Below are 27026 nucleotides of genomic sequence, written 5' to 3' on the forward strand. Positions count from 1 at the left end.
TTATTGCAGTTGCTGCCAAAATAAAAGAAAATTGCGCAAGAATGTTTTATTTTTTTTTAAGAATGTCCAAAAACTTATATATGAACGGTAGTGTATATATTTTCCATGAAGTAATGCACGCACGCACATTATATCAATCGATGTTCTTCCTTTATCCATTTCATATCTTGTCGAAAGTTTTTAAGATTTTTAAATATCGTGTAATTTGTTTAAAGCAATCGACTAGTAATCGACTTTGCACAAGTTTCTTATTTTTTTTTTTTTTTTAAATAGACCAACGAAAACAATTTTGCAATTTTTAATTTTTTTTAAACTAATATAATTCTTTTTTTTGCACTTTGATCGTTTCCATTTTTTGATTGTGCTTATGTATGTACGAGTACAAATAAAAAGGTGAAATAAAATCATAACTTTCTTTTCGATTTTGGTTTTAATATCGTCTTAATTTAAAAACTCAAGAAATTTGCACTGAGCGTAATAATAATAAAAAGTAAAAGAGACATAAATAAGCACAAGCTCCCTTCAAATGATGAAAAATAGGACAGATCTTGATTAAATTTAATGTAATATTTTAATTTAATTTAAATACATTAATATATTTTCTAATTCAATAAAATTATATTAAAATGGTACATTAAATTTAATCAGGATATATCTTATTTCATCGTTTATATTAAAATATATATGTATGTACATTAATATATTTTATCTTTACTTAATAAATAATTTTTCAAAATTTTTTTACCAAAATAAATAAAAACCTCAATTTTAATTTTAATTTTAAATCTTTTTAGCTAATTTTAACATTATAATTTTAACGGAATCGGAAAGAGCACCGATGTCACATAAAATGCGTGCGTCATTCACATCACGGTTGGAGATGGATTTACTTATACTTTTAATATATATTATATTCTACTAAATACAGCTTCGATATATACAATAAAAAACGGGCGGCTGCAACTCGCACAGAAACGAAGAATTTTGTATCTTGACAGACGCATTTTTCATATTTATCAATGAATTATCAGTTGAGAACTTTCAAACTACGCGAACCCAACCGCCCGTCTACGCTTATATCTAACTTCATACAAAAGTATACTACAGTACATATACAAAAAAAGAAAAATCCCGAAACCGTCACGCGTCGTGGCTAACGTTTGTCTTTTTCTTCTCAGTAATCGATGTTAATGTCGCGCATAGATGATTCGTCAGCTATTTACTGAGCTGACTAATCTTATACCGTGCTGATATTCGGAATACGAATAAAGAATTAACGAAAACTGATCGCTTTAGATCTCGAAAAATTTTGATATATTGGCTGAATTTTGATATATTGGTTCGTACAAAAAATTCAAAAAAGGTATTTTCATAGGAACCAAAATATCAAAGGCGATGCGTGTCGCGACAATCGTCTAGTCAAAATCACATCCGCGAATCGGAGTCTATTAATTAATCTATTATTAGGCGCTGACCGTTTCCCGATTTCTACCCAACGAAATATCGAGCAAGAATTCGGGATATTTTTCGCGGATTTTCAAAAAGAAAAGGTAAAAACTGATAAAGGCCACGTAATGCCGTATCTCTTGGATTCATTTTTATATATGCTAATCGCGGGTTTTTGTTACCCACGAATATACTCGTTATATTAGAAGCTAAAACTGCAAATCAAACGATCGTACCTCTTTCCTTCGAAAGGTCACTTTCTGCCTTTCTGATCTAACGATTAATCGTGCAGATTTGAATTGCACGAAGCACAACACGGAAAGCCACGACGCGCGCCGTCCGAAAAGAAAAAAAACACTCGTACATTCGAAGAGTAGCGCGTCTACTCTAGCGACAAGTACAAAAGACGAAGACGCGCGATAGCGGATGATAATTCGTTCAAATGAACTCGAGCGTGCGATCCGTGTGAAAGAAATACCGATAACGATCGCGATAACACGCGTTATCTGCTTTGCGCATCACGCCGATACGTTCGGTGAAGATTTTCGTCAATTCATGCGGAACATGGCGAACTGAATTCTCTGCTGGTGTCCTCGAGCAACGTGGAGGACAATCGTTTGTAACGCGATTATCTGTCTCTATGCGTGAAAACGCTCCATACAAACCAATAATGCGCATTCTGTTTATCTTCCTCTTCCGTCTTCGTTTTCTCTCTTGACTTTTCAGTAGGACTCGGCGTTCCATTCGTCAGTATTTAGTATGGACATAATCTCCTCATTACGATTAAACTCTAAATCCGGCAATGTCAAACTATCCATCTCGATGTCGGACGATAACTCTGTTAACGTTTGATCGGAGAGATGTGGAAAGCTGTTAATAAGTTCCTCGAGGTTAACCGGGTGACGACCGATGTTGCTAATGAGAGTCTCATCCGTGAGGAGACAGTCGTCGATGGCACCTCCCGTGATGCCCGTCGTCGGCGTTGCAAGGGCGGACGACATGATGGACACTGGCGACTGAAGCATCGTCATCGGGACAACGGCGTTCATCATCGTGGGCTGCGTGGGTTCCCGCTTCACTTGGAAATTCATCTGCCGAACAGCGGAAGTCAAATTCGTGTGACAGTAACCATGATTGTCCGGCCGCATTGTCGACGGCAAGTCTACGGACGCCAGAATGATGTCTTTCGAGGCGAAACTCATTTCATCCAATTCCGACTTTGGCTCCACCTTCGGTTCTCTCAGTTCTACTTTTGGTTCCTGCTTGATCTTGGGAGCAATGTTGCAGATCGCGTTGTTGTTGATAACATTCTCGGAGTTGTAACTCTCCTCGTAGAAGGCGGACTCGGGCGAGTCGGGGGTGTCGCAGGTCGGGCTGGTGGGCACCTTGCCGGGAATTGATAACGGTGCCGAGTTGTAATCCACATCGGAGCGTAGCATATGATGTGGCGTTTCCAGGCTCTCCAAAGTCAGTTCAACGTGTTTGGAGTTCGACCTGGACATCGGTTTAAGACTCGATTGAAGCTTTTTCATCGGTTTCTTCAGCATCTGCTGTCGAGTATTGTTATTATTATCATTTCTGGTCCTGGCAGCGTGACTAGCAGCGGGTGCCGCGGAGACCGGCGACAGCGGTGACAAGGATGAGCTGGCCAGCATCGAGGCCGGGCTGTTTGACGGCGTCGACAACATCGATGATGACGACGATGGAGAGGGCGGTAGTGACGGCGACGACAACGATAGAGATACCGATTTCCGCGTTCTTTTCCTCTCTTTTGCCTTCAAAATCTCAGCAGGTTTCGAAGTCTTCTTCCTGGGTCGGTATTTGTAATTTGGGTACTCCTTCTGATGCATCTTCCTGAGTCGCTCGGCCTCTTCTCTGTAAGGCTTTTTCTCTGTCTCTGGTAACAACTTCCATTCTTTCCCTAGACTTTTACTGATCTCAGCATTATGCATATCTGGCTGTTTCTCGCAAATCTCTCTGCGCCTCATCTGCGACCAGACCATGAAAGCATTCATGGGTCTCTTGATGCGGTTGGGATTGTTCTTTTTCGTCTGTAACAGAAAAATCAGAAACGGGCTTTGGTTTATTTAATTCGTTATTTTTATTTAATTAATATTTTTAGGAAATTCTTATCTTTAGCATAGGTTTCTCCTACATCGATAAGACCATAAGATAATTTCCTGTCGATATTGCGGTAATATTCGACTCGCCGCGATAAATGTCGAAGTTATATTTTAGACCATGTCAGAGTTTTGTGATTGACTTATGACATCTTAGGACTATACTTAAGGCGGTCTTATATATAAGAACCGACTATGAATACCGGCCAATGATTGGCTTGTGACATCTTAAGACTATACAAGATGACCCTAAATACAAGAACCGACTATAAATACCGACCTAAGAGCTCGTCTGAAAATATTACTACGTCGAAAGAGAATCCCATGAGTCATATATATCGATACCCGTATATTTAACTCGACATCTGACCACATGTGATTTTCAGCCTATGATACATCGAATTGACCGCGATCTTCGCATTAGACAGACACGACCCGGAATCGAAAGACGACGTTCGATCACGTTGAATGTGGGATGCGACGAATGCGGGTCGACATATCTCTTCTTTTTTTTCTCTCTCATTTCCTTGCCGTCGATCCAGCATCGGCCGCGAGCGCGGAGAGCGCTTGTGTGTGTGTGTGTGTGTGTGGAAAAAAAGGCGAATGTACAGAACGAAGGTAAAACGAAGTGGGAGAGACACGACACCCGTAATAAAGCGAGCGGCTGCTCCCGTTTCGGCATAATTTCCGACATTACGCTACAAAGAAACGGGCGCGACACGGAAAGGCTCCTCGCCGCTCCTTGTCACGGAATCGAGGCCCTGAGGTTCGGCCGTGCGTGCGTGCGTGCGTGCGTGCGTGCACATGCACATGCGTGCGTGCCTGCGTATCGACACGTTATTCACAATTAGCCCGCAGCTGACGGAAGCGGGTGACCAAGGCCGAGTCCGAGAGACACACTCGCATCTCAACTCGCTACATGGTGATGGCCTTCACGAGAACTTGACGGAGAGGCAAGCGATCGCGTGCGTGTACACCGCTCCGGGCTATATGCGCGTCGTCGTCGTTCCGCCGTGTGTACATATGCGCGCGCGCAAGCCACGCAAGCCACGCATACGAGCTCGATAGCTCCTGCGTGACAAACCGCGTAAAGACCGTATCAGAGCTAATCGCTCACCGAATGCTCTCTCCGGTTCGCAATTGCGCCGCGTGCGCAGATTGGATGAGCGGATTGAGCTTCGAAATCTTGATTCGCCGGAATTCCGACCTCGATTCGAGCCCGTTGCGTTGTCGCACGTACAATGACTTCATCTGCGTTTGTAAATTTGGTTTTTTGATCAATTTTCGATGTAGAATTGTAATAAGACTTTAAGGAGGATGTGTCAAAAACTTTTTTTTATTTGTAAAAATATACTGCGAGAAGCATCGAATATAGTTCTTATTCTTGACGCTATCAGTATAATAAATAATATTATTTAGCGAATTCAGTTAAAGATCTCAAAATAGAATCTACACGAAAAGATAAACGGTTTTGTTTATAAATATTTAAAAATTTAGTTGGATACAGATCTGAAAATAATTTTATTTGAGCCATCAAAATTATTCGAACGCTCAAATTGGTTATTAGAATATTAAAATTTTTGCAGCAACGACATCAACAGCATTTGAACAATCTATATACAGGGTGGGCCATCTATTGGTACGTTTTTAAAAATGCGATCAAATGAGCATACATTGATATTTTTTATTAATTTTTTTTAGAGGGAGCCACAAGAAATCAACAGCATTTGAACAATCTATATAATTAATTTTATATAATCTTACTAAATTATTTTTAGATCTCTATCTGTATGGAAAGAATAGTTTTGCTGACGTATCCAAAAATTTAGATAGATAATTTAAAAATTAGAAATTTAAAAATAATTTTATTTGGAGGGGGGGGGACTATTAATTAAAATAATTATGTAAAATTCAAACTTTGCTAAAATGTTAAAACTTGTACTTTGCAGCACTGCCTATCACATTTGAGATTCCTACGTAATTATTTTGTAAGGCTTCAATAAAATTACTTTTAGATCTGTATCTTGCTAAATATTTAAATCAGCAAAACCATTCTTTCCGTGTAGCTAAATTTTTACTGCATTATACTTCGGTAAAACCGCGTTTTTTCCGTATAATTAAATATTATTATTATTATTTCTATTTCATTAAAGAGAATGAGGAAGCAAATCAGGAAAAGAAGACAAGAAGTACTTATGTTAATATTTTTCAACTGTTTAAAATTCTATTCTTAGATTTAATTAGATAATTTCGTATCCATCACCGTTAGTTGAACAAGCAATTAGTCTAATTGGAATGTTAGATAATTAGAATAATAGGAATATTTAATCTCCTTCTCTCTCATTTCGCGCTTTGCTAAACGTTTGAGAAATACTCGACGCAATCGCGTCTCGTTCCATGTTGATTGAAAAACACCGATAGCAACAAACGCGATCAACATACGGAATGATGAACGGCGTCGCTCTTCCGCGATCGTGATCGCCGGCGACGGTAAAGATAGAGATCCATAGATCAAGCGCGGCTCGACGTGCGTTATCGCTGGGAAAGGAAGAGGAAGAAGAAAAGCCGCGTGTATTGTCCTTTTCGGTCATCGTGCGCAACACCGACTGGCGAATCACGATTCTCGAGAAAGGAAAAGAGCGAACTCTCGTCGAGGGCCTGGTCGTGCGTAATGAGGCACAAACAGCCAGCGAGGTCCCTCGAACTCAAGGATCGCTCGTTGCTGACGCACAAACAACGAACGACGGACCGCTCTTGTAAATCACCTCGCCGCTTCCTAGTCGCGTGGCCATGAAACACGGAATCGTCATTTGTACCGCGAAACGTGAGAAAGTTTCAAATGGATATCGGACCGTAAATATACCTCACTGCCGTTTCACGGCCGACCCGGACGATTTCCGTCGCACTGACGCTTCTCCGGATGCAGCTTTTAGTAACAGACATTTAGGTACATACGATGATACTTTCCGACGGAATAAGAAAAAACTTTCTAAAAACACTGAAACTTAGACTGAGTTTAACTCCTGACATGGAAATCGTGAAGAAAAGGTGAAAGAGCAAATTGCAGATCTTTGCAATTTAAGAATTTTCATTGTTTAGACTCTAAAATTTTTGTGATAAGAATTTTATTATTTACTCTCTAAAAGTGAATCAGTGACTTTAATGTTATACTTGTAATTGATGTAATCATCAGCAAATATTTTTGCTGTTTTTCAGTAATAATACACTGATCCATTTTTAGAGAATAGAGACCGTAAAATTTTATACAGATTTTAGAAATATTATAAACAACGATTTTGCTGCACTCAGAGAAATGTTTTATATGATATGTGACTTAGAAAAATTTTTTTATCTTTTAATTTGAAAGTTTATCGTTAATCAAAATTTTTTAATTAGAAAGTAAGAAAGTTTTTGGAAATTAAGTAGGTTAAAAATTTTGTTGTTCTAATAAAAATTTAGTTATTCTAATCAAATTTTGGTTCGAGCAACAAAATTTTTGTAAAATATCTAGAAATTTAGCTAAATATAGATCTGAAAATAACTTTACTGGATCATCAAAATAATTACGTAAAAACGTGGAAATCTCAAACATGATGAGTCAATGCTGTCAAAAATTTTGACTTTCTAGTAATTATTTTGACGGTCCAACAAAATTATTTTCAGATCTGCAGTATCCAGGCTCAATGTTTATATTTTAGTAAAATCATTCATTCCGCTTATGTAGAAATTTAGAAAGTTTCTAAATGTCTGTAAATAAAATCATATAACTATGAAACTTTATGATATACCACCGACTTACATAATGATGTAACGCGGATATCTTTGAACGATAAAAATAATATTCATCGCGATGCTTCGTTTACCTCGCTATCGCAATTATCCCAATTGACCGTATAAATATCTAGATGGTAATCTCTAATTGGTTAAATGGCCGATAACTATACGGCTGAACGGATCCGATCGTCCGATCGTCAAGGCTGATTATTTCGGCCCGATGAATTACACGTCGTCATTCGCCGAAATTCGGCCGTGTTTCTCGCGCTCGCGAGATCCGATTTATGTAACACCCGGTAGGGGGACGAACCTGCGGCACGTCTCGCGGGATATCTGGCACAACACGTCGTATATATCGAGACGGCCCCCGATCGTTTTGACGAGCTACACGCTGCAAAAATGAGAGAGATATCGCCGACCAGGCGGCGGCGGCGGCGGCGGCGGCGCGCGATCGGCGTAATGGATTCTCTTCTCTCGAGAGACCGCAACGACGCCAGGGCCAAACCCCGGGCCTTAATAAAACAAAAAGGAAAGCCCCGTGTGCCGCCGAGGTGGAGGTGAAGTCGTTGCGCTGCCCCCCCGGGGGCTCCCACACCACCATCACCAGCGGGGCCCGATAAATCATTATCCTCGCCGACCGGCTTTTACCTGCGACCCGTGAAAATCGCACGAACACGAAACCGCCAAATCGAGCGTGACCGTTGCTCGCGAGAGGATCAGCATCAGAAAGTATGGTTTCCGAGGGATGCGATGAGGTGGGTGGGGCCCCTGTGTATATTCGGTCGGATGAGGCTGATGTAGACCCGCCATATGTTCCGCTCGCGCTACAAAAGCGGTGCCATTAGAGCAGATATCTGCTCGCTACGCCGGTATCTCGATAGATCGGAGAAAATAGTTTATGGATGGTTTTTACTAGCCTGAGCTTATATTGCCTCAAGTCTATTGCCTGCATCTTGCGTCTTAAGGACCCGGCGCGGCGGCGCCCCTTGGAAATGCAATCAAAGCGATATACGCGTATCTACGGTAAATAGTCGTTTATAGTATTGAACAAATAATCTGTTACCCTTTTCCCCTTTTTTCAAGTAACGTATATAACCCTTCGTTAGTCGCATGAAATGTCCAAGATATTCACTTTATAGATTCATTAAATGTAAAAATGCTATTTATACATGTTATTTTATTACATTTAACGCAAATTGTTTTACAACTTTAAAAAATTTGCATTTATTTTCATCTAAAGGATGTATAGAATATTATTTATCAATTTTCATTTAATTATAAATCATCAGACAATCAAAATTAATGTATGATACTGAGGTGTCAGAAACGCCCCATACTTACAAGAATTGTTATATTAACTCTTCGTTTACTATCCAACTCAAGTTTTTTACTATTCTAGGCTTTTAAAAAGTGAAACATTAAGAATTACTTTTTTCAATATCTTTATTATATTAATATTTTAACTAAAATGTTAATAAAAATTAAAAGAGAGAGCAAAAATGAGGCTGAAATTTGAGAGTGAAATTTCGCTTATATCAAAAAACACACACAGCTGGAGAGTTTAAAAAAACCATGTGTAATGTAGAGTTAATGTAACATGAATTACATCTCGAGTGAAACACGCATTGCAAAACAGCAAAAAAGAATGATACGGTATGTATCTTTATATATGCAGGTCTTTTTTGAAAGATCAACCCATCGTTAGACCGCGCATGTATTCTTGAGCGAAATTCGAGTGTCTTGCAAAATTCTAGCGTGAGTCCCGTGCAGGCTATTTATCGAGGTATCATAACGATATCAGGGGATAAATATATACCGGTTCTTGTGAAAGACGCGTGTGCCCCTTCCCTTCTTGTATCGGCTAATTTCTCAGACCGTCTCGGTCCGCAGACTATTCACGAAAGAGCGGACCTTGGCACATCGTTGATGCGCGCAGGAGGCCCATAAACTCGTTACGCAATGCGTAATTATCGAAACACGAACGGTGGAAGGGTGCACCCGGACTTCTAGTCCGAGATACGAAGAAATCGCGCGAATACGAACGCAAGGGCACCGCGCATTCTGATCTGCCCGCGATTTGCGTTGCTTATTAGACAGCGGTGTATGTTAATGCCAGCTAACACCATGCGTATTATACTTTCAGATGTCGACGGTCGACGTACCGGGATTTGCGCGGCGGAGATCGCGAGGCTGGATGTAGGTTACGAAGAGGAGAGCCACGCGTTACCTTGCGTGCCACACCACGTCGGACTTGCGATTCGATTCGCGATTTATATATATATTCAGCGATTAGATCTCCCGTTAGACGCAAATTAGGAGGGTCGGTTAGGTTTTAGCAAGCAAAGGAATTCGAGATCATTGCCTCGAGAATTTTGTTCCTTCGGGAATTTGGAAATTTCTCTCGCAGGCTTGATTTAGCATTTATGCGTGAAAATAATATTTTTCTCTCTCAATAATAATTATTTTTAATATTTTGAAAACAATATTATTCTCGATATTATATTCTCAATAGACATCAAGATTCGTCTCGACCGAATATAGCCTTTTCCACTTAATTGTTTCCACTGAATATTTTTCTTATACTTGAAGCAATGTGGTATTATTTTTGTTAGACTCAGGTAGTTCAAGGTGTAAAGAAAATCGCAAACACAAACAGATCAAATATGATTTTTAGCTGAATCACTGAAGTAAAATAAATCGCAAAACAGGTAAACAGGGTTTACAGATTTCATATCTTGAAATTTTTGTATTTTCGTACTAATTTGAAAACTATCAATACTTTGTTGAGAAATCAATTATTTAATATAGCAATGTAAATTACTATTAATATTGCTGATGGATGCTTACATTTTTAATTGTTAGTATTCCAAAACTGTGTAGGTGTGATGCACGTATATTAAACTTTTTTAATGTCAAGAATTTTATTTTCTAGAAAATTTTGCAAATTTTTTTTTCTAATTTTCCTGACCATTTTCAATTTTCCTGGCAATGATTCTCTGATTTCTCAGATTTCCATCATAAAAATATGTTATATTAAAATTATATTATAATTTTAATATAACATATTTTTATGATACGTTTCTTGTAATATTTTTATAACATATGTTTATAAAGATTTATAAAATATTTTTAAAAACAGAAATATAAAGCGTATGATTAATATCTTTATTAGCCGTAAAATTTTCATCGACAATTTTCCTCGGCAATTTTTGTAGTTTTCTCTTTTTAACGATCTGAAATGATTAAATATTACCTATCACAGAAAGAACGATTTTGCTAAAGTATCTAAAAATTTAACTAAATACAGATCTGAAAATAATTTTGTTTGGACCATTAAAATAAATAATTATGTAGGACGCTCAAATTAGTTGCTAGAACGTTTAAAACTTTTTACAGTATTTTTATCAACGTTTAAACGTTCCACATAATTATTGTAATAATCTAATAAAATTGCTTTCATCAATTATCCAGCTAAATTTTTAAATACCGTAGTTAAGTTCTTCTCATGTACATTTCCTACATTTTCGCAAAAGTTTAAACACGCATCGATAAACACGCCACGATACTTCCGTTTAGCAAAAAAGCTATATAAGTTTTATTTCATAATATCCCTTAACTGATCACGCACGTACAGTTCCGCGGCTGCATCTACTCGGCGTTTTACATTTTACATAACATTAAATTAATGTTTGAAGCAACCAATTAACAGAAAACCATAGACGCGAGAAATTCTCGACGACGTAAGATTTCAGCGCAGCGCAGCGACGAGAAAGACTCGATCCAGTCGATTGCCGGTATACACGAAACCGGTGTGCACATACGTACGTATAAGTAACTTACGTACATCGATGGAAGATCAAGAATCAAACGCGGTAATGCGAGGGAAGGAGAAGAGAGGCGACGCGCGCGGCGTGTGCCCCGAAAGTAATTTCGTGACGCCCGGTCGTTATTTACGAGTGCTTCTCGCGCGCGCGCGCGCGAGCGCACGCTCGCCTCTCGGCGGTGCATAATTTCGTGGCGTGCAACAAAGTGGCCGGCTGCTGTTTCTGCGGTAAAACAACCGGCTCGCTTCCGTTGCTGCTGGAGCCTACCCTCCCCTGTGCCCTCTCTCGCGCTGTTGCTGCCCGCTTCTCCGCCCGCCGAACCCTTGAGCCGATCTGATCGGTGCTCGACGCACGATGGCCGCGTTTTCTCCACGCAGCTGGCCTTGGCCAACCCGCTCTGTTCGCTACCGATTGGAACCTCCGTCGTTAACCCTCCTCGCGTATACCGATTCCCCTTGCTACCGCCTGCATTTGGAGGTCTGGAAAAATCACCCCCTCCTGCCTCCCTTCGCAGAGTAGTTCCACACCTGCATGCTCACGCGTTCTCGCGTTTGAAAACTACCGTTGTAACAGCATTCTCGTAAATTGTTCTGTTTTTATTAAAGCTTGAAGACTGCTGCGAACAGAGTAAATTTTTCCTTAAGGTGAAAATGTGAAAAGTGAACATTTTTATTATGAAAGATAATGGAAAAATTTCTCACTTTTCACCAAGAGATAAACCGCCGAAATTGTGTACACCAATGTCTGCACTGAAAAAAAATGCTGCAGCAAATTAGACGGTAAAATATGGAATTTTTAATTGGCTGCAGCAGTTAATTTTTGGTGGCAGCAGCCAATCTTTTTTTCAGTGTACTGATGCCCAGTAATGCCCAGGAATGCAATACAATCTCATATCGCTTATTATAACACACAATTATCTTAAGTAATGCCCAGTAATGAAAGTCAAGCGTAATTAGTGCAGCGCAAAATAGAACTAATTTTTATTCAAAAATACAACATTACAGACAATTTTAGCTGCTTCAATAAAAAATATAATACCATATCATTATATATTTTTCTAATCTCCAAGTGAATGCAAAAATCCTAATCAAATGAGTGCGTCACACAGATTACAAGATCATGTGACGTCAATTAGGATAAAAGATATATGGAAATATAATATTGAATTTTCACTGAAGATATGGTATTCTTGAAGAGATGAAACGTATGAAAGAAATCTGTACACCGCAATGCCCTCAACAGTTTACCCCTTGCTTTTCGCCAAACTCGAATTTTTACACGGGTAACATGTTTCCTTTTTGGACAATTTTAATCGGACGTTAATGAATCCGTGGTAAACGAAAGACTTGGCAAAGAAAAGATATTGAAAATAATATATTGATATCTCTCTCTCTCTCTCTCTCTCTCTCTCTCTCTCTCTCTCTCTCTCTCTCTCTCTCTCTCTCTCTCTCTCTAAAGAATCTGGAAATTAAAAAAAAATAGTACAAGGTAAATAAGAGTCAAATGTAATTAGTAAGACGCAAAATTGAGTCTATCTTATTTAAAAATATATAACATTTCAGACGTTTTATCTCCACTTCAAACTATCTTCAGTGAAAATACAATATTATATCTTCATATATCTTTTATTCTAATTGACGTCACTTGGCCTTGCAATCTGTGTGACGCACTCATTTGATTAGGATCGATTTTTACTTTCACTTGGAAATCAGGAAAACATAATGATATGATATCATATTTTCATTGAAGATGCATTGAAAGAGCAATTTTGCTGAAAAATTTAAAAATTTCATCAAAATAATGTTTCAAAGGAATCTTAAGCATGATGAGTAATAGCTATATGTTTTTATATTCCAGCAACCAATTTTGTTGTCCTATCTAATTGTTTTGATGGTCCAGCAAAATTATTTTTCAAATCTGCATCTAGCTTTTTAGATTCTTCAACAAAATTGCTCTTTCAGTGTGATTGAAAGATAAGCCGAAATTGTCTGAAATGTGTATTTTTACTGGAATTGTATATTTTTAAATAAAAATAAAGTCTATTTTGCGTTTCACTAATTACGCTTGACTTTCATTTCCTTCGTATTCTTTTCACTTGATATTATCTGGAAAAAAACAATTTTGTTGATGTATCTAAAAATGTAGGTAGATAGAGATATAAAAATAATTTTGTCGGATCATCAAAATAACTGTTTAGAAATTCAAACATGAGCAAAAAATGTTTGAGCGTCCTATGTAATTATTTTGGTAGTCCAATAAAATTATTTTTAGATCTGTATCTACCTAAATTTTTAGATACTTCGACAACATCATTCTTTTTGTATGAAAACAATTCCCTTGAAAAGTTATAACTTACAATGCATCAATATCGATATCTCCTAATTTTAAAAGTCAATTAGTAAGGAAAGAAATAATATATAAAAAAGATGATGAATTTAGAAACTAAAATTAATGCTGCGCAACTCTGAAGTGACGTGAATATTTAAACGTTCATCGACCTGATGTTCCATGCGTCACATCCATATCGTTTACAAAACATCGGATGTTACCGCCTGGTAATGCCGCAAAAGAATCACAGCGGCGAACGATTTGGTAAAACCTGATAACGGAGTTCCGAGCCTCTTTCTGTTTTATCTCTGTCTCTCTTCCCTCTTTCTATCGTCGCGACATGTCGACTCCCAGTCACAGTGATTCATCCAGCTTGCATACGATCGTAGTACTTATAAAATACACAACGACGCGTCTGTGCCTGCCAGACCCCTTTTAAGTGCTTTTTAAACATATCGGCTCTCGAAGCGTAGTCACTGTATTTCTAAAATCGTCCTTTTCCAGCCTCGATTCGTGAGTGGAATTATTATATGTACTAATTTCTACACGAAATCTGAATTCCTCCGTTATTTTTTGTACTAATTTCGACACAGAAAGTAGTACAAGATGAGGATTATATTTGAATAAGTTACAGAGCTTTGAAGCCACAAAATGCAAAACAACGTTAGTCCATTAGCGCTAAACTTTCGAGATGATAAAGTCTCCCCCGCATAAATTTGATTTTATTAATGGTATTACGGTAATCCTTCTCCACATATAATGTAATATCATTATGTATGTACACTGAGAAAAATATACTAAATTTTAATAAATATATTTTAATAAATTTAAATTTTGAATATAGCACTAACCTAATATTTAGTAAATATTTATTTACTTGCGATAAATATTTTTTGAATAAAAAAATGATAGTTAAATCATATTAAAGATTCTTGTATAAAAAATTTTGATTTTTGTACTGAGAATATATTTTCGTTCAGTAAATATTCAGTTACTGCTATTTAAACAAACATTTATTAAAATTTAGTATATTTTTTTTCAGTGTAAGAGCGCTTGCGATTTCGAAGCTCTCGGTTCTATTAATATCTCAACTTTGTCAATAATAATTTACTAGCAGTTTATTCACGGCCTCTCGCCTCCGCAAAATACACGCGATTTCGGCGTGAAGATAAAAAAAACTACTGGCCTCCAGAGAGTTAAAATCAATTCTCTTCCATCGGACATTTGATCCGGCAACTGTTCGTCTCGGCGAAGGCGAGAGATCGTACTTTCGTTTGACCTTCGCCAACACAATTTACCGCTATGAATCTGTCAACGCGACCTTGCAATAGACATTAATCTCGTCAGATCGACCGTAGAAAGACCCGGAGAACGTTAAAAGCTTTTTTTTTTGTTCCATCGTCTCCCAGTGACACGCGAATCGCTTTTTTCACGCCGTAGAAATCTCTCGTAACGTCGCTGAAGAGACCCAGGAACGTGATTTCCGGGTCGGAATCAATCGCACCGTTGTTTTGCCCCGTTCGCTTTTTTACATGATAGCGATAGAGACGACATTGTGCACCCGATACGGCAATGTCATTGAGATTAGATCGATAGATAAAGAGCACAACGATAGGCAAATAACCGATAACGCTGAAAACGTCACTTTATCGCGCACTCTGCTACGGACTTATTCTGTTATTATCATAAAGCCTCGTAAACACAAATATATATTAGGGAAAAAAAATATTAAGGAAAATATCTTATCGTTACCTCGTAACGATAGCGCGCGAAATATCTTAATTTATTTTTCAAAAATAAATTCAGATAAAATTTAAATAACTCTTAAATTTAGATCCAATGGTACTTTTTCACCGAGGCATCAATTTAGTTTGTATTGCAACTAAATTTAAAAGCTGGAACTTAATTTAATTAACTGGAGTTTAATGAGTCTGTTTATTTAACTCGTCTAGTTTTGCATCGTCGAATTAAAAGTGCATTCGAATACCATATGGAGTTACACCATTACCGTACTCATTCGAGGTCATAAAATTTCTGATCATTAATTAAAATTGTATAGGGGGGTATTTAAAAAATTATATTAATAATTTAATACATTAACATTAAAAATTGCCCACAAAAATTATGTTTTAGAATTTTTATTCTTTTCTTGTAATTTAGATATGGTAACTCTAATCCCCCATACAATATACGGCTCTGTCCACCGGTGGTGCATAACTGAAAAAAAATGTGTGATTATATTTATAGCTGGTCTCTTAAGCAGGCCGATCTCAGTGCGAGATAGTCCCGCTTTATATTCTCATAACCGTAACAATAACTCGCACCACCCAAGTAGAGAAATCTTAGTTCTTATCAGAATCTCTTACGAGCACGCCGTAACTTCAATCTTTACGGCCGATTTTATGCATACTCGACAAAAGACAACTATTTCTCCCGTTCACCGACGGAGACTACTTTTTCCACTTTCTTCCGTACACGCCTTCTTCCGGGGAATCCGAGCAAACTTGTGCGATTTCCAGGGTAGGAAGGGGGGGGGGGACTATCGTTTTATCGTTCGCATAAGTAAAGTGCGAAGTAATTACAACGTGCTCGCGGCTCGTATGCGCTCGCGTAACTTTCAAGGAGCGAAACCGGCGTTCTCATCCCGCCATTTCACTGTCGCTTTTGTAATACCGTTACACCGGTTAGCACGGCATTACGGCATCGTCGATGGTTTCACCGTCGCGGCTAATAATGCCTTGGTAGATAATCCGACGGTTAGCGTAATTAATTTTGACATGCATGATAATTTTTTTTACCTTTGTAGACCTTTTGGATATGCCTGGAACTTTTTTGAAAAGGAATTTTGAAAAAATCTTTAGTTTTCTCTAATCCCAAATATTAATTTTATTTTATTTTATAAAATATGAATTTTTGTTTCTTTAACATTGAATCAAATAAAAATATTACAAATATATAAAAAAAAACAAAAATATACCGCATATATACAAGGTGTTCCGTAAAGCTGTAATAACGCTTACAGATAAATTCCTTTTAATCATTTTAGAACGAAAATCTTAATACCAAAATGTCGAGAGTGTAATAGGTTTTTAATTATAAACATTAAAAATTTGCGAATTATATCGCCTAAAATTTGCGCGTTCACGTGTGCCACAACGCAAGGTGCATAAAAGCAAAAGTTAATTATCGTCTCTTGTCAACATGAGATTACATATGCGAAGATAAAATTACTGATATTTTTAATTACTAATATTTTTTATGTTAAAAAACATTTTGTTCGATATTTTTGATATTAGGATTTTCGTCTCAAAATGATTTCGAGAATCTTCCCTTGTTACGATCTTTACGGGATACCTTGTATACGTATATTTATTCTTATTTATTTTTTATTTTATTTTATTCATTGTGTATCGGTCTACATTACAAATGGGAGTGGAAAACAAAATGCAGTAAAATACGCAATTGGAGAGGCACCATCAAAACTGCTGCTACACAATACCCACGTGAAAGGCGAAAAATGGATTACATATGCAATAAGCGACTACATGTATACACAGAGAGAAGATTAATAAAAGTATTAGCCATAAATATTAATTCAGCCATATTATATAGCCACTACCATACTGTATTAATATTGCAATGCAACTATACGATTATAGATAACCCAACATTCTTAATGGTAGCATATTCGTCAGAGATATCTTAGATTGAGATTCTTAATTTTTTTAAATTTATATAAATATATTGTATTTTGTAACGATAGCGTAGTTGTACCGTATTACTAGTTGGACATGTACAGTATAATCCTATTATATACATTGTATGGTACAGTCACTAGTATAGCTGCAATAGACTTATATATATATATATGTTTACATACATAATATTTTATTTATGCCTTAAAAAGATATTTTTGCAGGCATAAACATATTTTAATTTATCAGCAATTATTTGAAGAACTTAACAGAGCTATGCAATCATACTAGTGCAATTTATAATGTACTCCATCTGATCATATCTACTTGGAAATAATCGTATAATTGCATTTGACATATCGACTGGTTAATGATATTTATTGAGATCGCTGTAATATACAAAAAATATAGTTGTATTATGAATTAACTACACTCGTATGATTATCAGTCCCTTACGCTTTCACTCCGTATATGTGATACATAATGTACATAAGAATACATACATAAATAATAATAGTAAATATACAGTAGACCCCACCACATCTTAGACATTTTGTAGAGGCTTAAATAGAGAGATTTAAATTTTACAAAAACTGAAACGTATGGCCCTAAAGAAAATCTTGTAATTCGTTTCGCTTGAACGAGTCTAGTTCCAGTACTGTGACGACTGTTGGTCTTTATTTCTCTCTATATTATTTCCCACTAAAAAAATAAAAAAAAAATTTAATAAATTTCATAAATTGTTTTAAGTAATATTTCCATGCAGATATCTTGCACATATTTTGCGTGCAACATGCTAAAATTTTGCATTACTGAGAAAATATTTTGCGCGCGAGATAATACTGCCGTTGAACAGGGCTAGGACTGACTGTCTAACCTCGAAAATAGCGCGGAGTAATAGAGAAACTTTGTAGATCTAGGTTATACATTGGAGACTGTGTGTTCTAATCCCATCCGCTAATTTTACTACTATTATTACTACTATTACCATTACTACTAATACCGAATATAGAAATTCAACTTAGTACCTTCAAATTAATACTTCTCATTTAATAATACAGAAAAGCAGTGATTAATTACTTATTTTGAGTTACTTATAGCACTGTTATTAACTTCAATACTGAAAATAAGTATAATTAATCATTACTTTCCAGTATTAAATTTTTACAAGGAGAACAGCACACATTTCATCCAACACATTCCAATCACACATCATCAACAGTAAAAAAAAACAGTATATTTCATTACCGTTCAAAAAAAACCTTATACTTTCAACATTGGTTTAGAACCATAAAATATACAGTTGGCTTGAATTCATGCACGGCAGGAAAATTGCGTTCGATATTCCGACGTGACGCGAGGATCGGAGACACGATTGACGCTAAACGTGACAAGGCGCGCCGTTCTCAATAATCATTTTCGTAAATAGAATAATCGTGCGAGCGCGAAATGTCACGTTCACGCGTACGCGTGCGGGGAAAGTGGCAATGATTTGCGTTTTGCTTACGCACCAATACGTGAATACGTGAGTAGGGGCCGACCGCCGACAGTCGGTCTACCATCCGGCGTTACTGGTAATTGTACTCGTCCCACGATGAAAACGCGGGACCTTTTTTCCAAGCCGCGTTCGCGCCACCGGCACCGCACCGGATGCGCTTCCCAGAACATCCGACTTATCCCCCGCGCCGTCGCGTTATCACGCGAGCTTTCCATGAAAGCGAGCCGATCCGCGTATCCGCTCGTTGCTTTTTACTCTCGATAGCAGAACCCTTCTCTTCGCAACCGCGAGATCGATGGAAGTCTGGTCCCTCGATTAAAATTCCGCGCTATGCCTGTTCACGTCGTCGCAATGGGAACGGATGGTATCCTAAGAAACGCGTTATCTCGCCGCCGCGCATTTACCGTGATTATTTTCAATCGCTTACAGGTTGCAATATCTTTTTAGATGAGCCAGTAGTTACGGATGTAGAGAAAATAAACGCACAAGTAGCAAAGTCCAATTACAAAGAAGCAAATGTGATCAACAATAATCAGAGCCGACACTACATGTTTATGTGTACATTTTATTAATCCTTCGTAGGCACACATATTTTTATTAGGCACTCTGAATCTTTTTTGTCCAGTTCAAATTTTTTTATTGTTTCAGATTTTCAAAAAATCTAGAAAAATTCGGGATTACTTTTCAACATATCTCAGCTATGTTGCCAAATTGTTATTTAACTCAATTTTTTTTTAAACCTTTATTTAATAAAAATTGGAAATTTATGCCAAGAAATTTGAGAATGAAATCTCGCCTGGGTAAAAAAAGACTTGGTATGCATACGAAGGATTAAATATAAAAAATAATTAATTCTAATAAAAAACGTAAATGCACACATATGACACACTTAGTGTCGGATCTAATTGGCATTTATTTTTCATGATTTATATTCTTTAGAGCTTTTTATATAGGTATTTTTTTGCCAAAATGCAATGTCGTCGATACGGAAAATCGATTATTTTTCAATGACGGATAACTCGAAATCCGGCTTGCCTGCGTCGCGAGAATAACGTTCAATGTCGATAGCAAAAGACAAGAGGCAGGCCACGTATTTAACGGTAAATGCGCGGCGTAAATCTAACGAAACTCACGTCACGCGAATGCCGGCAGCACGCGTTCGACTTCGAAATCGTCGTTAACGTCGGTGCGCGCTTGTCTCTATTAGAAAGGCTCGCGTATACCGTCAAGGCTACAGGTAATCGGGATAATTTGATGGGATTGTACCTATCAGGAAAGGAGGAGGCGGACGGGTGAGAGGAGGAGGGAGTGAAGGAGGGAGAGACGGAGGAGGCCAGAGAGGCCGAGAGCAGTCAAAGAGAAGTTCAGAGGGCCAATTTACCGGACGAGATTAAGCCCGCGAGAAAAAGAAATTGGAATCGAGACGAAAATTACGGATCCCACGTTCCCCGCCGAGTCCTTTTTTCGTCCTTCCCATGGGCCGCGCCCTAACACACACGTGCGATTTATTTCCGAAGCGACGTAAATCAAAACGTCGAAAAATGCGCACGGCAATATCGGTCCATCGGACGTGATCGCCATTCGCCGTGTTAAGGGAATAACATTCGAAATCGAACGATATTGCAATTGAGAGACTCTTACGAACGAAAATTAGTTTCACTTCAGATACTTAGGGAGAAATGTATAGACGTTGCTCAAGTTAATGCTTAAAATGTCATGAACCAATCAGAGAGCCGTATTAACATCTTAAAGCATTGCTTCAGACGATCTTGAAATTACGAACGGACTATGAATACTGGCCTTAATATTATGTATATAATACGAGGTGTATCAAATGTTTCTATTAATCTCAATTTTAAACAATAATATTAGTTAATTCAGAACGCTATATAAATAAATCAAATTAGTGATAAATCTAAAATAAATTAAATAAATCAAGTTAGTGATAAATCAAATTTGAGGCGAGTCAATGCAATCGAGGTTAGATCTTGATAGTAATATTTTTATACATAAATTCTAAATACATCTTTTATTGTATAAACTGCGTGTCGGACTTGAAACAATCATAACTGTAATTAAAATAATAATTTAATAAAGGGCGAGTGAGAGTACAAAATTCTGTATAATAATTCGTGCGCTAAAAATTATATCATATTTGTTTCTTTTTACATTAATTAACAAGACCGTTCATATTAATTAATGTAAGGAAGAATAAATATAATATAATTTTTAACGCGTGAATTATCGCGCTGAATTTTACTCTTACTTGCTGTCATTAAATAGTCACTTGTTGGTCAAATCTCCAAAGTTTAATTTTCATTATTTTTTATGAAATAATAATATACAATTAAATTGTGTGATAGTCGATTTAATAATGATGCTACTAGTATCTTACACTAAAGAATTTATTACGAAAAATATCTCGGTCAGGACTCGATTTTAATTTTAGTAAAAGATTAATGGCAAAAAAACAAATTATACGATTAATAAAACATCAACATTTCAAGACTGCACATCTTAAATATTCTGCGTACGATATTCTCTTTCCCATTCCCTCTCGTCGCGCATTCCAGACGAATATCATGACGCACTTGTTGCGATTTCACGCAAATATCGCAAGGCGGATGTAACGAAGATTTGATAACGCTCAGTGCGACGTTACAGCATGTCAAGGAAGATTAAGATAGCTAACGCAATTACGATGCAACACGGACGAATCAGATAGAAAAAGGAAAGATATATTTGTTTCGGATGCAGATAAAACAGCGATTATCTCTTGAATCATTCTCATATAAATCTTGAATCATTCTTTTTCTATATTACTAAGCTCCCAAGTAAATAATATGATCTCTCCATTTACTTAGTTAAGCGGATGTTAAGTAACGAGATTGATCTTTCACGGTAAAACATTTCAGCAATATTAACTTGAAAATGCGTAACGCATCGTAATTACACGGAGAAGAGATACGATTTAAATCCGCATCTCTCGGCATGCAGGAGTTAAGTAATAGGACCTCCAACGATCCGCGAAGCTGCGGATGCTGTGTGTAACACATGATCGTATTCCCGATTCGTGCTTACAGAGTACGATCGATCGGTCGAAATGGACGATGATGGTGCAACCGTCGAATTACAGGCTCTCGAACGGAACGAGCGCGGCGCGGCGCGGTGGCCGGCTGGAGTCGTGCGTGCGAAATCAAAAATCACGACGATGACGCGATCGATCGATTATTCCGCGCCGCGAACCGATACTCGTACCGGGGAATGTTATTTCCCCGGAGCGATACAAAATACATAACCGCGCGGAGGACTACCTGGACGGACCGAACTCTAGAATTAGAGACCTGAGTCATTAAAGTCCCGAAGGATAATTGACCGGTCTCGAAAGGAGATTCGAGACCGGAGGACCTACTCAGAAAAATGTCGGTGTATCGGCCAGAACTCCAGAAGTAAATTACGCGTACGAGGGAGGAATATCCGGTCCGTGTATCGGAGGCTCGAAAAGCAAAACTTGAGGTCTGGAAATATCTATGAATTTTCACGCGAGCCATATGGCACCCTGTTCGTTTCGTCGCCCACGGAGGAAAGGCGGCGACGCATAAGCGGCATAAGTACACGCACGCCGGAAACGCATGGGTTTCAAAGCGAGGATGGTGTTTCATCGCTGCCTCGTCTCGCCTCGCCTCGCCTCGCCTCGTCTGGGTTCGTAGCAGGCACACTCGAAATTGTGCCTTAAGGATTTTTCTTTCATGTTTTTTCGTTCCATCTCGGCCGAGGCCCCGAGACCTTTCGAGGAAAAACTTCCCCTTCGAAAAGGATTAACTTAATCCGATCAGTATTTCTCGCGAAAAGAGAGATTGAAAGTACACTTTCTGATTTACATCGTGTTCGTCTCTTGTACTCAATTTTTAATGCCTGACATTTATATCACTACTGCAAATTCCAGATATTTTTTATTCCCGACCGAATTTGACTTTGAAGGCACAGCCGATATTTTGATTGCGAATTTTTATAGGTAAAGTTAAAATTGTAAAAAAAAAAGTAAAATACAATTCGACTTCTATAGTAAAAATTTATTGTTGAAGCTTTCGTAAGTACGGATGACAACATTTACATCACGATTGCAAATTCCAGATCGTATTCTTAATTCTCGACCGAATTTGACTTTAAAAGTACAGTAAATATTTTGATTGCAAATTTTTACAGATAAATTTAAATTTGTAAAAAAAAAAGGTAAAATACAATTCGACTTATGATAGTAAAAATTCATTCTTAAAGAGATTGCTGGCGAAAGATGGAAAATTTCATATAGTGAAGATAAATATTGTATATTGATTGTCTCCTCCTCTTTCGACGGCAAAAGGATAGGAGCATAAATACACTTCTATATTTAGAAAACGACCGATTTCTTTCGGTCAAAGACACTGCCGCGAAAAGACTTCGACAATCGATACATAAGCACGGAAAAATAACATTGTTCATGACATCTCGAGGAGGACGGGCCTCGCAAACAAACATCGGTCGGTGATATTTTACGTTTCGTTCAACGAGTATTATCTTAATGTACTATCGCATTCCGTCAAAGAGGCCTTTTCGACGAATCGAATATTACCCTGAGTCATTAGGCGGTATATTGAGCTGATCGGCGGGACTTTACGGTTGTTCCACTTTAAAATAACGTCTACCTACCTCTCATTTCTCTGCGCAACCAGGCGTTTCTATCATCTTTCCGATACAGATTACAGACATCAAAATCAGACAAATTATTTCGTTGATTGAGCGTTTTATTGCTTCACATAAATAACAATTATTACACGGAGAATGGAAATTAATCTTGCCACGAGTGAACTTTCGTTGCTATTAGAACAGCTTAATGAATATCTAATAGACATTACGAAAGGACACTTTCAATTAGACGAAAAAAAAACGAGCAAAAATCGCTCGCTGTACAATTTCGTGCGTACAGTGTTTCGAAAAGATTGTCGCACTCGCAACTTCCAACCGTGTAACTAACGCGATCGTGCATCGTAAATTCATGAAAGTCGCATCGATGAATACGAATGAGAATACGCCGTGAAGCAATAAATTTCGTTAATACTAGAGATTTATGTACTTCGCCACGTGCACCGATAAAAATGTAGTTTACGGCCCACTTTGAGCGGCGCGCGCGCGCGCGCGCACGTTTCTTCGAAGTTATTAACGATATCCCGAGCGTCGTTTTGCGCTATTTTCGCCGGTTGAACTTGGTTCTTCCGCGGGGAAAGCTCGTTCTTGGGACATTAATCCGGCTTAAGGAGGACCCAATGCATCGAAATGCATCCATGCAGCAATATTTGGTAGGAAATCTGTGACGAGACTAAACAGCGCTTTCGAAAAAATCTTTACCTGCGCCGCTTTTGAAATAAACAGCTTGACCCTCGTCACGTGGAGTCCATTGGGACCGGTATATCCCGTCGAATGCATGCAGTCTTTTTTCCCTTTGATTATCACGTATTTTTAAAAGGTTCCTTCGGGAAAGAAAGGAAATCCCAGGTAAAAGTACGACCGAAATTCAACCTGAATTCTTATTTCGCCAAATAAAATTCTATTAAGTCCGAGCTAGACCCGCTGTCCACCCTCCGAAGATCAATTTAATGACTAGTTTGCAGTGCAAAACGACGTTCGTGACTATCCTACGTCGTATTCGAATGCAGAACGATTTTCTGTCTAATGCGAAGCGATTTTTGTTTCGATGTTTGAAAACGATGCGAGGCGTAACTATTGTGATGTCAGTCTTGCGACGAGTTATGTATCATGAATATTTTGCCGAATATCGACGATGTGTTTTACAGTATATGCTAACAATAAGATTTATTGCTCTCTCAATGAGAATTTGTTCGCGCGAGTCTCTGTGACAGCTGAAAGCTCGGTTTTCCATTTTGTGATTAGACTGATATAAAAATTATATTTTTCAAGTTACACTACGAAAAAAATTATTAAATATTAATATACATTTCTTTAAATGGTACCAACTAAATATTTACTTCTAGTAAATATTTACTTAGAATTATTTAAACAAATACTTTTTAAAATTTAGTATTTTTTTCAGTGTGTGATTAATCACTAAATTGGGTTACTTTCAAAGTTACCACTATAAAACTAACAGTCTAGTGATTCATTATAGCTAGAAAAACACATCGTTTATATCACCATCAAGTTAAGTGGGTAAGTTTAAACCACAAGTTAACCAGAAAATGAAAAACCGGGACTCAGATGTAATAATTATAGTTCAAAAAAAATACCGTTAAGACCCTCGAGAACTAATATTGTAAAAATAAAGGATTTGGCTGCCGAAGTAAAAATCAATGTCAAAAAATGATAGAATTAATCCTCGACAAAATATTTTTTTTCCTCAAATGAATATTAGTTAAAAAAGTTTTTCCAAAGCTGACTTTTCGTAGCATGCTCCTTCGAATTTTGACGCAAGTTTAAAATTCCTCAAAAACTGACTATTTAACATACCATCTTCCAGACAAGTTTAAAATTCCCTGAGAGATACAGAAACCTACTGTTGTAGGATACTAGCGAGTTTAAAATTTTCAAAGAGCTGATTTTTCCAACATGCTCCCTCTAATTTACAGAAAAATTTAAAATTCTCCAAAAGTTGATTTTTTTTTAGCAAGTTTAATGGCTAAATAAATTGACACACTAGCAAGTTTCAAGATTCCCTGAGAACTTCGACTTTCTAACATGTGCTTTCAAATTTCCAAACAAATTAAAATTACATGAGGACCAACTTTTTTAGTATATTCCCTCAAATTTTCAAGCAAGTTTCAGATTCCGTAAGAGTACACTTTTCTAGCATGCTCCCTCAAATTTCCAAGATAAGTTAAGTTCTTTAGATGCAAATTTTAAATAAGTTTCTTTTCATCGAACTTCTTAATTTTTTCTCACTTTATGAGATATTTATGGATCAAAAAATAATTATTCAAATATCTCAATAAGTAAATTTAGGAAAACCCTAAGAAACGGCCGCTCGTAAGGTAAGAGTAAAATCGTCGCGAGAAAAATTTCCGCTTGAAATTTTTGCGGATCTCCCGCGATGAGAATTTTATAAAAAAAAAATATCCCTCACAAGTGTTTTCCTCGTGCTATGGAAATGCCGATTCAAATTACTTACCCTCGTGGCATCCGAATACGGCGTGGGAGAATTCTCATTCACGAGATACGATCCGAACTTGATGGACACCTCCGACGAACTCGAGGGGCTCTCTTGCTGCGTTGGCAGCATTTTCGGGCTGCTTCCGAAATAACTTCACGAAAAAACTCCACTTCACTTCAATTGAACAACGACGTCAAGTCGTCGACTCGCATCACAATTCCGCGCGCTTCGACAGCGAAGTTATGACTCGAGAATTATTTTCTCGTCGTTCACTCTCGCAATCGATCACTCGTCGCGAACGATCTACCCTCTATCGGGTTCCCTCACTCAAATTCGACGCACCTTCGCGTGGAGACAAATCCAACGATCTCGCCGTGCGAAACGTTTTCCAAACACAATTCAAGAAAAAAAAAAAAAAGAGCGCTCCGCGGGGAGGAACTCAAGATATGCGTGTTCAAAGAATTAGCGTCTGTCGCGCTTATCGAGCGTTAATCGGCGGGGCGAAAAATGACGAAAGAACGTAAACACGTAGTTTCCTCTCTCGTGAACGCGACTCGACTGTGGATGATGGACCGTGGCGCGGATCCACCGCGTCGGGCTATCCCTCGATCGGCACGACACACCTCCTCCACCTCCTGCTACTTGCAGTTTGATCTGTGCGCGAGACGCGACGACTCGTACGGTGTCGCACGTATTTATTCCGTATATCCACGTGCTCGCCGAGAGCAGCCGATAAAGACGCGCGTTTAATCGCTATCCTTCCGTCGTCTGAGCGGACTCTCCTCCTTTCTCTCCTCTCGTCCTCTCGATATCCGGGATATTGACAACGTGCACGCGCGTTCCAAGACTCTCAAGACGTTTTATGATCCTCTCACAGTCGCTCGTCGATCACGAACTGACATCCTCGCCCGCTCCGAAGAGAAACGTTTCGATGCTCGTTTCACGAGCGCTCATGAGCTACTGACTGTATGATCGGCTACTCGTGCTCGTGCTATACCTCCAGCGCTCAGCTGTGAGTATCCCTACTCTCGGCTCGCAGCTACGTCGCGCCGACCAATCCGCATCCGGCAATCCCTCCCCCGCCTGTCCCTCTTCGTCCACTGCATCTCGACCAGCGTATGCGTTCGCACTCACTCCGCCGCGCTACGTCGAGCTGCGCGCACGCATACGCACGAGTTGCGTCGTTTGCCTGCCTATATC

General features: G+C 38.1%; 1 protein-coding gene across 1 annotated transcript; it reads right to left on the bottom strand.

Moving 5' to 3' along the window:
• Positions 1–857: 857 nt before the first annotated feature.
• Positions 858–26772, bottom strand: LOC108757812 (transcription factor Sox-11). The gene is made up of 2 exons (XM_018502421.1): positions 25845–26772; positions 858–3497 (listed from the first exon to the last, which is right to left on the bottom strand). Exons 1-2 carry the CDS (start codon positions 25953–25955, stop codon positions 2169–2171), a joined length of 1440 nt encoding a protein of 479 aa, XP_018357923.1. The 5' UTR covers positions 25956–26772; the 3' UTR covers positions 858–2168.
• Between the last annotated feature and the right edge of the window lie 254 nt (positions 26773–27026).

Source organism: Trachymyrmex cornetzi, unplaced genomic scaffold, assembly GCF_001594075.2.
Source record: "Trachymyrmex cornetzi isolate Tcor2-1 unplaced genomic scaffold, Tcor1.1 scaffold147, whole genome shotgun sequence".
In the NCBI taxonomy this organism is placed as follows: Eukaryota; Metazoa; Arthropoda; class Insecta; order Hymenoptera; family Formicidae; genus Trachymyrmex; species Trachymyrmex cornetzi.